Here is a 17,164-nt window from a genome sequence, read left to right on the forward strand (position 1 = left end):
TTTTGTGTGTTCTTTTTCCCCTTTCTTTGAAAATCTTTAATATATTCTCTTCAAAGATATTACTACACCTCTCCTCCCAACAAGCGTGTTTCTTGTTAATAGGGGGTGTTCTCTCACTGTGTTCTAGATACAGTCTGTGATCCAGACTGAGGTCTTGGTGTAATTCGAGTTCTCTTTGTTCATGCCCCAGACTTCTGAGACTACTGAACATTTTTTGTGCATGCCTTCCCTACTTTGTTTTGTGTGAACTTGGCAATCCTTCTACTTAGTCAGGTAGGGCTCTTTTGTGAGACTTTCCTCATCCAAAACCTGAGTATTGTATGCTGCTGCTAAGAATCTAAGACCTGACAAGAAGGAGGAAGAATTCTGCTGCCAGTTTCTAGCTACTTCTATATACTACTTGGATAGACAGTCAAAGACAAATGGTGATAACAGAAATTATTCTGCATTTGACTCATACATTTGGAAACTGATGTTGGAAAATCTAGAATCAGCATGTCTGTAGATATGTGGCCAAAGATGTAATTCTAAATCCTGTTAATCTTATCTCTTGTCCAACCAAGTTGCAAGGCCTTTAAATGCATCTCTGACCATTTTTTTTTAAAAATTGTTTTAAATTTCATTTTCTGCAGTATATGAGAAAAAAGCAACATAGAGAAATGGAGAAAAGTCTGCTTCAACCTGGGCAAGTCTTTGCCATTAAGAAGTTTATAAAGACATAAAAATTTAGAATCAAAAGAAGTAAAAATTGATTATAGAGATAGCTCGGAAAATTCCATTCAGTAAGAGGGAGGTGAAAGTTAAGAGTTGGGAGACAGTGGAGATGTCCTTTTCCTTTAAAAAAAACCCTATAGATTAAATGTATTTTAAATTATCTACTTAAAATGTAGCAAACCTTCAGCCTAGAAATCACATGAACTTCGTTTTACTGTTATGTCGATAGCTTCATATGTTCTTAAATATTTGACTATTTCTCATACACTGGAAGAAAATTAGGTAATCCCTTAAATCCTAGCAAATTGTAGCTCCATTTGTAACAGAACTTTTAAAAGCTAAAAGTAAATGTAATAAGTTTGTAATTATTGTCTTAATACTTTTAGTCAATTTTACAAACAATTGTATTAACTAATCTAAATTATACTTTATGTATTTTCGTGTTAAGTTCATAAAGGAACGGCCAATTTAGGTGAACAATGAACATCAAATAACAAAATCCTCTGACACACAGTTATCAGTTATCCCCCACCCCCTAACAAATACCCACTTCCCAGCTCCATAATTCCTAGAGTTTAAAGAGCTCTCCTAGTCCCAGCACAAATTGCTAATATCTGAAGGGGAAAAGGAAATAACATTTGAGAAAGCTTCTATAGGTGTCATCATTAATAGTGGGAGGTTTAATGGGTTAATATAAAGAAATTTAGTTTTTGAATGTCTCAGCCTTTAACACTTGGAGAAGTAGGAATCTCAGTGGACTAATTAAAAATTTTAGTGTCTAAAGAGCTTGTTTCAGCAAGGAAGAACAATTAGCACATTAAGACACTCTTTCTTTTTATACTTTATTTTCCAGTCTGAAGAACTTGAGAGTTAAAGTTTAGTCTTGACCTCAGCCATGAACAGATAGAAGTGTGTCCACATTTTGAAATGTTCTTCATTGCACCCAGATTAGAGAATAAGCTCTTGATGTTGAACCTGTCAATTATAAATAAGTAGTCTTGTTCTTTCCTTATGTAGAACTTAGGCTTTGGATTTTAATCATACCACACAAGTGTATTTTCACTTTTTATTATATTATTTCTTTCATTTGTGGATTCTAGTTAGCAAAATTATAATATTTAACTCACAGATAAACATGGTAGAAAAAAATATCTTCCCTGTGCTCATTTTTTTACAGTGTCTTTGGAAAGTAGATATTTGGTTTAGAATGTCTGATTTGGGGCTGTGAAAACAGCCACAACTCTGTACTTTAGAGATTATGGAAATATTTGTGAAATTACTGCTTTTCTTAGAATTAGAACTGGATCTAGTTAGTAGGTCACCATTTTGATGCTAAAGACATTTCATAAATATAAATTGTAAGTACATATTTAACAGCTATAAGAGGTTAATTAACCCAGTTTATTGTGCCAGGCAGATTTTACCTTGCTGCTTCTTCCTCTTTTCTTTTCTTTAGTAGTTCATCCAATAACCTTTCTAAAATCTTAGAGTCAATTTCTTGTTTATTCTCTAAATACAGTCTATTAAATAAATATTTTCCTGAAACACAAAGAGAACAATGTTAATTTTGAGGCTCTATAAAATATAGTGAGATATATTTTTGGAAATTAACAATGAAAAGATTATTTGTCTATATCCAAATATATTTTCCTTTAAGCATTTATTTAAATAGAGCCCAGATTCTTTAAGAGACCATCTTAAATCCTTTTTTTTTTTAACATCTTTATTGGGGTATAATTGCTTTACAATGGTGTGTTAGTTTCTGCTTTATAACAAAGTGAATAGTTATACATATACATATGTTCCCATATCTCTTCCCTCTTGCGTCTCCCTCCCACCCTCCCTATCCCACTCCTCTAGGTGGTCACAAAGCACCGAGCTGATCTCCCTGTGCCATGCGGCTGCTTCCCACTAGCTATCTATTTTACATTTGGTAGTGTATATATATGTCCATGCCTCTCTCTCGCCCTGTCACAGCTCACCATTCCCCCTCCCCATATCCTCAAGTCCGTTCTCCAGTAGGTCTGTGTCTTTATTCCTGTCTTACCCCTAGGTTCTTCATGACATTTTTTTTTCTTAAATTCCATATATATGTGTTAGCATACGGTATTTGTCTTTTTCTTTCTGACTTACTTCACTCTGTATGACAGACTCTAGGTCTATCCACCTCATTACAAATAGCTTAATTTCATTTCTTTTTATGGCTGAGTAATATTCCATCGTATATATGTGCCACATCTTCTTTATCTATTCATCCGATGATGGACACTTAGGTTGTTTCCATCTCCGGGCTGTTGTAAATAGAGCTGCAACGAACATTTTGGTACATGACTCTTTTTGAATTTTGGTTTTCTAAGGGTATATGCCCAGTAGGGGGATTGCTGGGTCATACGGCAGTTCTATTTGTAGTTTTTTAAGGAACGTCCATGCTGTTCTCCATAGTGGCTGTACCAATTCACATTCCCACCAGCAGTGCAAGAGTGTTCCCTTTTCTCCGCACCCTCTCCAGCATTTATTGTTTCTAGATTTTTTGATGATGGCCATTCTGACTGGTGTGAGGTGATATCTCATTGTAGTTTTGATTTGCATTTCTCTAATGATTAATGATGTTGAGCATTCTTTCATGTGTTTGTATATCTTCTTTGGAGAAATGTCTATTTAGCTCTTCTGCCCATTTCTGGATTGGGTTGTTTGTTTTTTTGTTATTGAGCTGCATGAGCTGCTTGTAAATTTTGGAGATTAATCCTTTGTCAGTTGCTTCATTTGCAAATATTTTCTCCCATTCTGAGGGTTGTCTTTTGGTCTTGTTTATGGTTTCCTTTGCTGTGCAAAAGCTTTGAAGTTTCATTAGGTCCCATTTGTTTATTTTTGTTTTTATTTCCATTTCTCTAGGAGGTGGGTCAGAAAGGATCTTGCTGTGATTTATGTCATAGAGTGTTCTGCCTATGTTTTCTTCTAAGAGTTCGATAGTTTCTGGCCTTATTTAGGTATTTAATCCATTTTGAGCTTATTTTTGTGTATGGTGTTAGGGAGTGATCTAATCTCATACTTTTACATGTACCTCTCCACTTTTCCCAGCACCACTTATTGAAGAGGCCGCCCTTTCTCCACTGTACATTCCTGCCTCCTTTATCAAAGATAAGGTGACCATATGTGTGTGGGTTCATCTCTGGGCTTTCTATCCTGTTCCATTGATCTATCTGTCTGTTTTTGTGCCAGTACCATACTGTCTTGATTACTGTAGCTTTGTAGTATAGTCTGAAGTCAGGGAGCCTGATTCCTCCAGCTCTGTTTTTCATTCTCAAGATTGCTTTGGCTATTCGGGGTCTTTTGTGTTTCCATACAAATTGTGAAATTTTTTGTTCTAGTTCTGTGAAAAATGCCAGTGATAGTTTGATAGGGATTGCATTGAATCTGTAGATTGCTTTGGGTAGTAGAGTCATTTTCACAATGTTGATTCTTCCAATCCACGAACATGGTATATCTCTCCATCTATTTGTATCATCTTTAATTTCTTTCATCAGTGTCTTATAATTTTCTGCATACAGGTCTTTTGTCTCCTTAGGTAGGTTTATTCCTAGATATTTTATTCTTTTTGTTGCAATGGTAAATGGAAGTGTTTTCTTGATTTCACTTTCAGATTTTTCATCATTAGTATATAGGAATGCCAGAGATTTTTAAATCCTTTTTAAAAGGTGTATATGGGCATGTCATAAATAACTAAAACATAAAAAGAGGTAGTATAATATATTCTCCCCATGGAAATTATCTTTTGAAATATATTTCCTTAAGATGCAAAATTACAGAATATTCTTGGCCCCCTCATCAAAGATTAGTTGACCGTTACATGTGTGAGTTTACTTCTGGGCTCTCTGTTCTGTTCCATTGGACTATGTGTCTGCTTTTCTGGTGGTACCATACTGTTTTGATTACTATAGCTTTATAGAAAGTGACAGAATAATTAAAATTTAGTTCTGCTATCTTTATGTACTTAGTATTTCCCATTTAAGGTGAAGAAGGACTAATATATAGTTTTGCCCTCAGCCTCATATATTTTTCATTTAGAAGTTACAATGCTGACTGGGATGGGGTGTTAGATTCTCAGCTCCAAAGAATAATTGTAAGGGCCTGCTGGAACATCAGGTGATCCCACATCATCTGTGGCCACCTACTCAGTGGATGGATGCCTCCTTTTGTGTACCTCTAGGTCATGAAGGGACTACTGGTGTGGTATTTGTACATAGGGAAGGTGGAGTGTTTTTCATTTTATATTTTAACTAAAAATATTATCAGCAATAAAAACTTCACTTTAAATTGACATGATAAATATTTACCAACCATTGTTTTCTGTGTCTGATAAACAGATGACTAAATCGGGTAGAATTCCTTTGTTGACTAAGACCATCCACAGTTCTTTCATAATAGGGTAGTTGTCCAGTATCCATCCTCCATACTTTGGGGCACCATAAAACCTATTCTTGTTTTCTTCAACTACCTGTGAAAAACAGCAAACTGAAATTACCATCATATCTACCCAAGTAAAGGATGCTACCTTGATATATTACTTTTGTGGACCTTAATCAAGTATCTTTTGAGTTTTTCTGACTTTCAGAAGGAAATAAAAAGAGCCACTTAATTTTAAAAGAGAAACTTAATTTTAAAGCAATAAAGCTATAAGTTTTAAAAGTTAAGAACAGGAAGCAAAAGCCTTTCTTAAATAAATATAACAATACATGCTTACTATATGTTATTCAGTATTACAGAATCCAAATCCTGATTCAGAAGGTCTAGGGTAAGGCCCAAGAGTCTGTATTTCTAACATGCTCTCAGGTGACAATGGTCCTTGGTCCACTCTTTGAGTAGCAAGGTCCTAGCCCAGTTTGCCTTTTTTAGTGACAATGCTCTTCACTTCCCTTTTGCTTTTCAGCCTTCAATGTGAAAGGCTTCTACCTGCCACCCAATAATAATAACTTCAACACAAGTATGGAGATTAGATGTGGATCTATGAATATACCAATTCTGAAGGTTTTAAACAAGTCTGTGGGCCATCAGGAAATCACAGAATATTAGAAGTCAAAGGGGAAGAAATCTCAAGAAGACTGGTGTAACTCTCTGGCCTATGTAGAATTTAAGATTACCTGCTTTTTGAATTTCCATCTGAATGAAGAGTATTTTGAAAAAAAGAATTTTAACACTTTGAAATGTTTCACATAATAGAATTGGGGGAAAAAAAGTTATAATGAAGAAGTATAAGTGAAATAAGTTAGAGAAAGACAAATACTACATGATCTCACTTATTTGTGGAATCTAGAAAAACCAAATTCATAGAAACAGAGAACAGATTGGTGATTGCCAGAGACAGGGCTGGAGGTGGGGAAATGGGTGAAGGTGGTCAAAAGGTACAAACATCCAGTTATAAGATAAATAAATCCTAATCATGTAATGTACAGCATGGTGACTATAGTTAATAATATTGTAGCGTATATTTGAAAGTTGCTAAGAGAGTAGATCTTAAAAGTTCTCACCACACACACACACACACACACACACACACACATACACAAATGTAACTGTGAGGTGACCATGTTAACTAAACTTATTGTAGTAATCATTTTGCAATATATACAAATATCAAATCATTATGTTGTACATTTTAAATGAATACAATCTTATATGTCAATTATATATCAATAAAACTGGAAACAATATAAATGGTTAAAAAATTTTACTAAGTTTCAAAGATATGAAAATTAAAACAACATCAACATATAATTTATAGTTTCCCTATCTCATTCAATTTTTTTGAAAAAAATTTAATGGCTTCATAGTATTTAGTCAAATGAATAAACCCTAATTTGTTTAATCATCCTCTTCATGTTAAACATTTATATAACTTATAATTTTATTATAACATTGTGATGATATGATGGACATCTGCATATATAAATCTTTGTCTAAGTATATATTTCTTTAGGTTAGATTCCTATAAAAAGTGTTTTTAGGTCAAAAGGAATAAAGGAATGAACATTTTAAAGGCTTTTTATATACATTGTCATGTTGCTTCCATAATGTCTACAACAATTTTCACTCCTATGTGACTATATCATTACAGCCTCACTAGTATGGATTGTTATAAGTTTTAAAAAATCTTTGCCAATTTGACAGGTAAGAAATTGTCTTTTTTCATATTTTTATTGACACTTGAACATTAAAATTTTTCAGTTAACCATTTGTATTTCTTCTTTGATGAAATAATCTGTTTACGTCTTTGTCTGTTTTTTACACTGGTATTAGATTTTCCTTGATTTGTAAGAAATCTTTATAATGAGGAATTAATGTGTCATATTTATTATAAATACTTTCCCCAGTTTGATGTTTGCTTTAAAATTTTGATTTTCATGGTGTATTTTTTAAGGAAAGGGAATCATTGTTAAGTAGCATCTTCATTGAGATTTTGCTCTAAGAGTTCTTCCATGGCATTTGTGCCTAGAGTACTTGACCATTCTAAGATCATTTCAATATCACTACACTTTCTTCTAGGTAAAAACATGCCATTTTTACATTTAACAATTAATACGGAATTAATTTTGATATAAGCTGAGAATCTAAATTGTTTTTATCCTAGCAGTTAATTTTATCAACACTATTAAATAATTCTTCCTTTCCTTTTGGGTTGTGATGTAAACCTTAGTATACACTCAGCTTTTATCTATACTGAGGTCTGTTTCTGTGCCTGCTCTGTGGTTCTGTTAGTTCTTGTATGATTATCAGGCTTATAAACCACTGTAACATCACATTTTACTAGTTGGTAGAGCAAGTCTCTCTCTGTTATACTTTGCCAGACTGTTCTTACCAATTCTCAACTATTGGTTCTCCCAAATAAATTTTAGAGACATTTGTTAGTTTTCAAAATACATTGACATTTTTATTATAATTGCATCAAATCTATAAACTAATTTAAGAAAGATACCTTAATAAGATTTTGTCTTTACATGTAAGAAATTAGTAATGACCTACTTTTTAAAAATAGGTTTCCTACTCAGAGATCATGAAAACTGACGACAGGTAGAACAGTGTCCTGCATTGGTCTCTGTTCTCTTGAAAAAGACAACCTGATATGAGCTTTGATGTTAAAATCTCACGTGATTTAAACTCCCCCACAATCCCAGACTCACAGTTTACCATGTATTGACACTACTCATATTACTACATCAGAAGTGTTTTAGTAGTACTCCCTGTAGATTTGTATCCTCCAGAATAAACTCTGGAAAGAATGGAGCAAATTATCAGTGAAGGGCAAGGATGGGATGTTCACAGCGCTAAAGACATCCCTGACTTGGATATCTCCTCCTTTGGGATCCTCTGTCTCACCTCCCAGGATGAGATAATAGCCTTGACCTTCCTGACATTCCTATACCTTGTACATATCTAGTTACCACTTAGCACATGAGAGTTAATTATTGGATTCTATGTCAGCCTTTCCTACCTGACTGATAGCTCCTTAACGGAAAGAGCTATGTTTAAATCATCTTTGTGTCCCCAGGCTCTAGCACAGTAGGTACTCAGAATGTTTCTGAAGAAATAAATTGATGACAGAACAACCTGAAGAGATATAGAAGTTGAAAGATCTCTTTGGGAAGCTCAGAGGGGGATAACAACTTGCCTCGGGTAGAGCCTGGGGCTCAAGGATTTCACCCAATGTGTTACAGAGTGGTTCTATACTCTCAGAGAACATTTTTTTCTTCTCATGATTTTAAATTACATCATTTTCAAATTACAGAGAAATACATAAGTTCATCGAATGACCAAAACTGATTTGTTCTCTTTAACTTTTGCTCTGAACGCTTACCCAAGCACTCTGTACAAAACAGATCCATATGGTCTTTATAAGCCTTCTGATTTGATATGGGTAGGACATAGTACCTGAGGCTTTATTTTCCCCTTAGATTGGAAAATCCGTGGTGTGTCCATCCATCTCCCCCATGAACATGTTCAAGGTGGCTGGATGAAATTAGTTAGCTAGGGAGCAAAATTTGTCTTGGTTTACAAATAACTGGCTCATAGATGAAAAAGTAACTTTGGTACTTGCTTCATATAAACTATCTTTTAACCAACTGGTCTGAATTAAAGACAATAAAAGTTAATGAAGAATAAATGTCAAAGCTATGAAATTGTATTGCACATTTGTTGATAATTATTGAAAATTTATAAGCAACTGTTCACTGGGGTACATTACACATAACAATGTTGACTGTAAAATGCACATGAATTTGAAGGCTACAGATTTCAACACTGTCATACAGGATTCTAAAATAATTGTACATATACTAGGTTAACATTTTCTCAGTTACTGTGAAATCAATGATAAAAATAAAGAGCCTGGATTTCTTACCTCTTGGAGAACTTCGTCTAAGATTTCAGCAATTTTTTCATGTGGCTGTTCAAAGTTCATGTCCTTTGCCATTTTTACCGTCTCCTTTATTATGGAAAGAACTTCTGGATGATCTGCAGTTACCTCCTCTATCACATATTCTATTACATCTAAAGTAAAATAAATCAATAAATTAATGCCATTAATAATTTTAGTAAACAATGCTATTTGCATTAGAACATGATTGTAAATACCTAACCCAAGGAAGTACTCTTTGTGTTCCTGCAGCACATGCCCGAAAAAGGGAGAAATAGACTGGACGGGAAATAAGTCAGGAATCACAAAATAACAGAGCAGTGGCTTAAAGCCAGTGCATCAGAATGAAAGTGAATGAGGCCTGAAAAAAGTCATGTCAGGCAGGAGTCAAAACTCAGGAAGCCAGGGAGAAGACGTAGGAAACAAAGGCTTCCAGGGGTCAGGCTAAAACTTGGGCATCTAGGGAATGAGTCAGAAAACAAAATAAATACTTCCAATTATAAGCATGAAACTAAATGGGACAATAAGAGGACGGGAGGTAGGCAAGTTGGAGGGGATGGAAGAAAGGGTGGCATAGGCTGGTTTTTGAAGTGTTAAGACTTGATTCTTGTCTCATTGTGTGCTGAATGTTTCCTTACACGACTGAGCTGGCTCACAGGCTGCACCATGATGTAAACATTCATCAACTCCTGTAATGGGACATGAGATTGGCAGCTCCACCTGACTCCTCTACCTCTGCCTTTCCAATAGTGCCTCCTGAGCTGCCCCAAGGCTCTATCCATCAGGGTCTCATGCCAGAGTCCAATTGATCCTTGCCCAGAAAAACCCCAAAGGACCTTTGAAGAGCAGCTGCCTGCTGCTATCCCTGTCGTAAAGTGAGAATCTGTTCTCAGGGATAGAGAGAGCCAGCAGTTTCTGGAGAGCCAGAGTGGAAGAGGCAGGAACCCAAGATCTTCCGATAGCCAGGGAAAGAGGACATGAGGAGGCAGAAATAGCCAGGCAAAGGTACTACATGTGCCAGAAGATGCTAGTGGTCTATCCAATATCTGGTCTCCTTTTCCTTAGTAACAGAACCCTGATTTTGTTAGGGTCAGCCATGTGCCTAGCTAAAAACACTACATCTCCTAACTTCCCTTATAGTTTGGATGGCTGGTAGATAAGATGCAAGAAAAATTTGGGAAGGGGAGGCGGTGAGTCTTCTTGTTTTCTATTTAAAGAGGAACAACTCAGCTGGATGGAATGCCAATTTTTTGTCCCTTGTCTTTTCCCTTTTCCTGCACACTGATATGATGGCTGGCGTGCTAGCAGCCATCTTGTGAATTATTACAGTAGCCACATGCCAGGAATGGCAGAAAAAATAGATCTCCTATCTTCTCAATATTCTTGTTCACAAAAACAATATATCACATGTTCTTTTTTCTGTGTTCCTGCATGTCTAACTGTTCATATTATAGTAGCCTTTAAGATAAAGTAAGTGGATATTAATAATACTTTTAAAAAAAAAAGCCACACACACGTTACTCCTTCAAAATTCTAAAGGAACTATTTGTGATTTTTATATCCACAGTCTAAGAGAACCAAATTACCCAAATGTTAATTTACCTTTTTTTGAATCCAACATTAGATCTTGACTAGAGTCTTGTTGACTTCTTTGAAGTGTAGACATTTCACTTGTTTCTTTTTCATCTGTGAATAAAACTCTGTTAACACGTAAAGAACAGTATTTAAAGTGTAGGTGAATCCCAAAGAAGATTGTGGTATGGGCCCAGGGACCCAGGACTCATGTTCCCAATTTCTTAAAAAATTAAAATAACAACCATAATAATCAAATAGGTAAACATATCTATCAGCAGTAGAAAATAAAGATAATGACTTAACTTATGACAAAACCAAGAGTAATTTCAGTTTCATATAATGCCAGTGGATGTAAATTGAAAAAAAATATCAACTTTTCCCTTCCTTAGGTAACTAACAGACTCTTGGCTCCAAGAGGTAAAGGCTGTGCTTATCTCAGACACAGCGGGGAGAAAGGGTGCCTTTTACCGGGGTACACTGGCAGTGTTGGCATCCCTCCAGCAGTGGGTAGAGGCACTGATGACTGCTTCTACCTTGGACAGCTTCCCCCAAAGAGGGAACAGATAATACAAAGGAGGGGCTCCCTTTGTGTATGTATTGGTGCTGGGAATTCTGCAGCAGCAGAGATGGGGTTCCCAGATGCCACTTGGCCAAAATTTTAATTTTGGGTCTTCTGTTAAGTGTGTGTGTGCGCATGCATGCTGGGGGAGGAGGAGTGTCAAATATAAGTTTCTGACAGTGCGCAGTTCAATTCCTACTCAGCTTGAAATAAACACAAGGCAAAGACACGTCTATCTGAATCAGGAGGAGAAACCAAATAGAAAAGATCAGCCCTACATTATATAACACAATAAATTATATATGCAATTAAAAATTAAATACAAAAAGGTCAGACCAATAAAAAAAAGAATATAAGTATATATATTAAATCTCTGGTTGAGAGGAAGACATTTTAAGCCTGAAAGTAAATGGAAGAAATCAACAAAGGGGAAGTAATGATTCGACTATGAAAATGTGAAAAATTCCTCTACTTCAAAAACAGCAAGCTGATTTAAAAGACAAACCACCCAATTTGGAAAAAAAATATGAAAAATAAGTGAGTAATATAGAAAATTTATATAGGAATCATATAACTGATACAATTTAGAAAAATGGGCAAAAGACAAAAATGGTCACCTCAGAAAAGAAGAAATATAAATGGCTAACACAGTATTAAAATACTAAACTTCAGAAATAGTCAAATAAAAACTAAAATAATATTTAAAAAGAGAAAATACTGAGGAAACTATAACATGTAGTTTGTATATTCCTGACGGGAACATAATTTGGAACAACTTTATGCAAAGCAATTTGACTGTCTGTAGCTTCATACTCATCAAACTAGTGACTCCACTTATGTCAACATGCAGACAAAACTTCATGTAGAAAATTCATTGGAAAAAAATTTACTGGAGCACTATTTGTATTAGTAGCAAAAAAATAATTTAAGTTTTCGATGTAATGAACTAGTTAAAACTATTACCTATAAATAGGGAAATTGTGCAGTAATTTTAAAGGAGGGTTAAAATATTTTCTAATGAAATTATATAATTAAATGTAACATTATAAATAAAAAATAAAAATAGTTTACATTGTATGCTCTTGATCATATAAATGGAAAAGTTTTATAAGGGTAAATAGCACTAAATGATAACATTTCATAGCTACAACTTTGGGTTTATGATGCTCTGATTCCAACCCATTAAAGGAAGCAGTGAGCTTTTAAGAAAATTTATTATTGTATGATAATAATTGTGTCACGTCTGGAAACATACAAAAAAATTTGGGGGGCGTTCTAACTGTATTAGACTTGCTGGGTTCTATTTTCTTCTTCATTCTGGTAAATCTATTTCTGTTCTACAGCTGCTCAGTTTAAATCTGTAAGAGAGAAGCTAACTCTTTTTCTCTTAAAGTTTCCAATTTGAGGGAGGGGGTGGGTAATTTTAAGCTTCAATATAAACATGATAAAATATGGAATAAATGGGAATAAGATCCACAAGCATGGCATTAGCAGCTCATTTTGTGACCGTCTTTATCATCTGACTTCATTTTGGCTTCTTCACTGTCCTCTAAAGAGCTTTCTCTTTGGGATTCAAGAGTGAACACTGCAGTGAAAGAATAATGCGCTTTATCAGCTAATCTGTTTATATTAGAAAAGATTTGGCTAATAATATTAGCAACATTTTCTTTATCATCTTCATCAAATGACAGATGCAACTCTTCTGAGCTTTTATATGCATCAGTTGGGAACTCATTTTCCTTCCTTTCAAATTCTCTTTGAGGGTCTTTTGAAGTTGACTGGGCTGAAAGATAGTAATTGGCTGTGTTAGCAAAAGGTAGCTGGGGGTAGGTAGACAGCCTTGGGCGTGTGAGTTCTGACTCAGTCAGTGTGGTTTTGGTGAATCATTTGGTCTCCTTGTCTAAGCTTCTACTGGGCAAATTGAGGATAATTAAACTGAAAACATCACTGCAACATTAACTGAGATAATGGGTGTAAACAATGAACTTAGAAAAAGCTTGGCACACAGGAAGCCTGCTCCATATTAGCTGCCATCCTCTGTATTATTATATAATTTTCTGTCTTAAAAAACCTCAATATTCTCCACTGACAAAATTTCTTAAAAATATATTGGAGTGTGTGATGAATTGGGAGATTGGGATTGACATATATACACTAATATGTATAAAATGGATAACTAATAAGAACCTGCTGTATAAAAAAAAAAATAAAATTCAAAAATTCCAAAAAATATATATATATAGGAGTAAAACCCCTAGCAAACAAATTCCAATTTTTTAAATGTTAAAAGGGGTTAACCTTATTGTCAGATTTGGAATAATTAGTGAATTTGAAAAGAGATTTAGGTTTGTAGCATATAAGAGATATCATCTATTTCTATATTCCAGTGAGAAAAGGCAATTTGTGGAAAGATGTAAAATCTGTGATATCATGCCACAATTTGATGTGAAAGGAATCACTGCAGACCCCGAGAAACATTACAAAACACTGTTCATCCTCCAGAAGCCCTGCTTCCTCTCTCCATCCATGTTTCAGTTAAATGTTCCCTCTTCAGAGATGTCTTCCCTGGTTATCTTAACACTGCAGTGCCCCTACCCCAATCACCACCTGCCCGATTACTGTGTTATATATTTTTTCTATCTGTTTACTTTTCCCCCCCTCTACCCCCCATTAAAATGTAACCACCTCAAGGACAGGAGCTTCAAGTGTCTTGTTCACCTCTGTTGCTCAGGGTCTAGAATCATGTCTAATACAAGAAGGTACTCAAGTGTTTTTGAATGAATTAAAGAATTCATTTTTGAATGAATTAACAAATGCATTTTATCCAGGCTCAAACAGATTGAGTAACAAGCCATCTTAGTAGTCTGGGTCAATACTTCTCAGGCTTTAGTTTGTGAGTTGTCCAAGAGTATTTGTTTTTAATTTTGGTCTTAATTTTGAAGATAATATGATAAACACATAAATTCATTCTTTTTAACATCTTTATTGGAGTATAATTAGTTTACAATGTTGTGTTAGTTGCTGCTCTATAAAAAAGTGAATCAGCTATACGTATACATATATCCCCATATCCCCTCCATCTTGTGTCTCCCTCTCACCCTCCCTATCCCACCCCTCTAGGTGGTCACAAAGCACCGAGCTGATCTCCCTGTGCTATGCGGCTGCTTCCCACTAGCTATCTATTTTACATTTGGTAGTGTATATATGTCAATGCCACTCTCTCACTTCATCCCAGCTTACCCCTCCCCCTCCCCGTGTCCTCAAGTCCATTCTCTGCATCTGTGTCTTTAGTCCTGCCCTGCCCCTAGCTTCATCAGAACCTTTTTTTAAGATTCCATATATATGTGTTAGCATACGGTATTTGTTTTTCTCTGACTTACTTCACTCTGTATGACAGACTCTAGGTCCATCCACCTCACTACAAATAACTCAATTTCATTTCTTTTTATGGCTGAGTAATATTCCATTGTACATATATGCCACATCTTCTTTACCCATTCATCTGTCAATGGACACTTAGGGTGCTTCCACGTCCTGGCTATTGTAAAGAGTGCTGCAATGAACATTTTGGAATATGACTCTTTTTTAATTATGGTTTTCTCAGGGTATATGCCCAGTAGTGGGATTGCTGGGTCATATGGTAGTTCTATTTGTAGTTTTTTAAGGAACCTCCATACTATTCTCCATAGTGGCTGTATCAATTTACATTCCTGCCAATAGTGCAAGAGGGTTCCCTTTCTCCACACCCTCTCCAACATTTATTGTTTGTAGATTTTTTGATGATGGCCATTCTGACCGGTGTGGTGATACCTCACTGTGGTTTTGATTTGCATTTCTCTAATGATTAGTGATGTTGAGCATCCTTTAATGTGTTTGTTGGCAATCTGTATATCTTCTTTGGAGAAATGTCTATTTAGGTCTTCTGCCCATTTTTGGATTGGGTTGTTTGTTTTTTTGATATTGAGCTGCATGAGCTGCTTGTATACTTTGGAGATTAATCCTTTGTCAGTTGCTTCATTTGCAAATATTTTCTCCCATTCTGAGGGTTGTCTTTTCATCTTGTTTATGGTGTCCTTTGCTGGGCAAAAGATTTTAAGTTTCATTAGGTCCCATTTGTTTATTTTTGTTTTTATTTCCATTTCTCTAGGAGGTGGGTCAGAAAGGATCTTGCTGTGATTGATGTCATAGGATGTTCTGCCTATGTTTTCTTCTAAGAGTTTGATAGTGTCTGGCCTTACATTTAGGTCTTTAATCCATTTTCAGTTTACTTTTGTGTATGGTGTTAGGAAGTGTTCTATTTTCATTCTTTTACATATAGCTGTCCAGTTTTCCCAGCACCACTTATTGAAGAGGCCGTCCTTTCTCCACTGTACATTCCTGCCACCTTTATCAAAGATAAGGTGACCATATGAGCATGGGTTCATCTCTGGGCTTTCTGTTCTGTTCCATTGATCTATATTTCTGTTTTAGTGCCAGTACCATACTGTCTTGATTACTGTAGCTTTGTAGTATAGTCTGAAGTCAGGGAGTCTGATTCCTCCAGTTCCGTTTTTCTTTCTCAAGATTGCTTTGGTTATTTGGGGTCTTTTGTGTTTCCATACAAATTGTGAAATATTTGTTCCAGTTTTATGAAAAATGCCATTGGTAGTTTCATAGGGATTGCATTGAATATGTAGATGGCTTTGGGTAGTATAGTCATTTTCACAATGTTGATTCTTCCAATCCAGGAACATGGTATATCTCTCCATCTGTTTGTATCATCTTTAATTTCTTTCATCAGTGTCTTATAGTTTTCTGCATACAGGTCTTTTGTCTCTTTGGGCAGGTTTATTTCTAGGTATTTTACTCTTTTTGTTGCAATGGTAAAGGGGAGTGTTTCCTTAATTTCTCTTTCAGGATTTTCGTCGTTAGTGTATAGGAATGCAAGAGATTCCTGTGCATTAATTTTGTATCCTGCTACTTTACCAGATTCATTGATTAGCTCTAGTAGTTTTCTGGTAGCATCTTTAGGATTCTCTATGCATAGTACCATGTCATCTGCAAACAGTAACAGGTTTACTTCTTCTCTGATTTGGATTCCTTTTATTTTTTTTATTCTCTGATTGCTGTGGCTAAAACTGCCAGAACTATGTTGAATAACAGGGGTGAGAGTGGGCACCCTTGTCTTGCTCCTGATCTTAGAGGAAATGCTTTCAGTTTTTCACCACTGAGAACGATGTTGGCTGTGGGTTTGTCATATATGGCCTATATTATGGTGAGGTAGGTTCCCTCTATGCCTACTTTCTGGAGGGTTTTTAAAATAAATGGGTGTTGAATTTCGTCGAAAGCTTTTTCTGCAACTATTGAGATGATCATATGGTTTTTATCCTTCAATTGGTTAATATGGTGTATCACATTGATTGAGTTGTGTATATTGAAGAATCCTTGCATTCCTGGGATAAACCCTACTTGATCATGGTGTATGATCCTTTTAATGTGCTGTTGGATTCTGTTTGCTAGTATTTTGTTGAGGATTTTTGCATCTATCTTCATTAGTGATATTGGCCTGTAGTTTCTTTTTTTGTGACATCTTTGTCTGGTTTCTGTATCAGGGTGATGGTGGCCTTGTAGAATGAGTTTGGGAGTGTTCCTCCCTCTGTTATATTTTGGAAGAGTTTGAGATGGATAGGTGTTAGCTCTTCTCTAAATGTTTGATGGAATTTGCCTGTGAAGCCATCTGGTCCTGGGCTTTTGATTGTTGGAAGATTTTTAATCACAGTCTCAATTTCAGTGCTTGTGATTGGTCTGTTCGTATTTTCTATTTCTTCCTGGTTCAGTCTCAGAAGGTTGTGCTTTTCTAAGAATGTGTCCATTTCTTCCAGGTTGCCCATTTAATTGGCATATAGTAGTAATCTCTCATGATCCTTTGT

The 17,164-nt window shown here is 35.5% G+C and overlaps 1 protein-coding gene across 3 annotated transcripts in view; it reads right to left on the minus strand.

Annotated features, from left to right (window-relative positions):
• AK9 (adenylate kinase 9) overlaps nt 1–17,164 on the minus strand; it is a 120,848-nt gene that overhangs the window by 61,310 nt on the left and 42,374 nt on the right. For all 3 annotated transcript variants that reach the window (XM_029223713.1, XM_029223711.1, XM_029223712.1), the window contains exons 14-17: nt 10,724–10,807; nt 9,107–9,255; nt 5,053–5,209; nt 2,139–2,253 (exon numbers count right to left, since the gene is read on the minus strand). In XM_029223713.1, coding sequence (XP_029079546.1) covers nt 2,139–2,253; nt 5,053–5,209; nt 9,107–9,255; nt 10,724–10,807 — 505 coding nt within the window. The remainder of the gene's footprint in view (nt 1–2,138; nt 2,254–5,052; nt 5,210–9,106; nt 9,256–10,723; nt 10,808–17,164) is intronic.

This window comes from Monodon monoceros, unplaced genomic scaffold (assembly GCF_005190385.1).
Source record: "Monodon monoceros isolate NGI ecotype Baffin Bay Population unplaced genomic scaffold, NGI_Narwhal_1 Super_Scaffold_15, whole genome shotgun sequence".
In the NCBI taxonomy this organism is placed as follows: Eukaryota; Metazoa; Chordata; class Mammalia; order Artiodactyla; family Monodontidae; genus Monodon; species Monodon monoceros.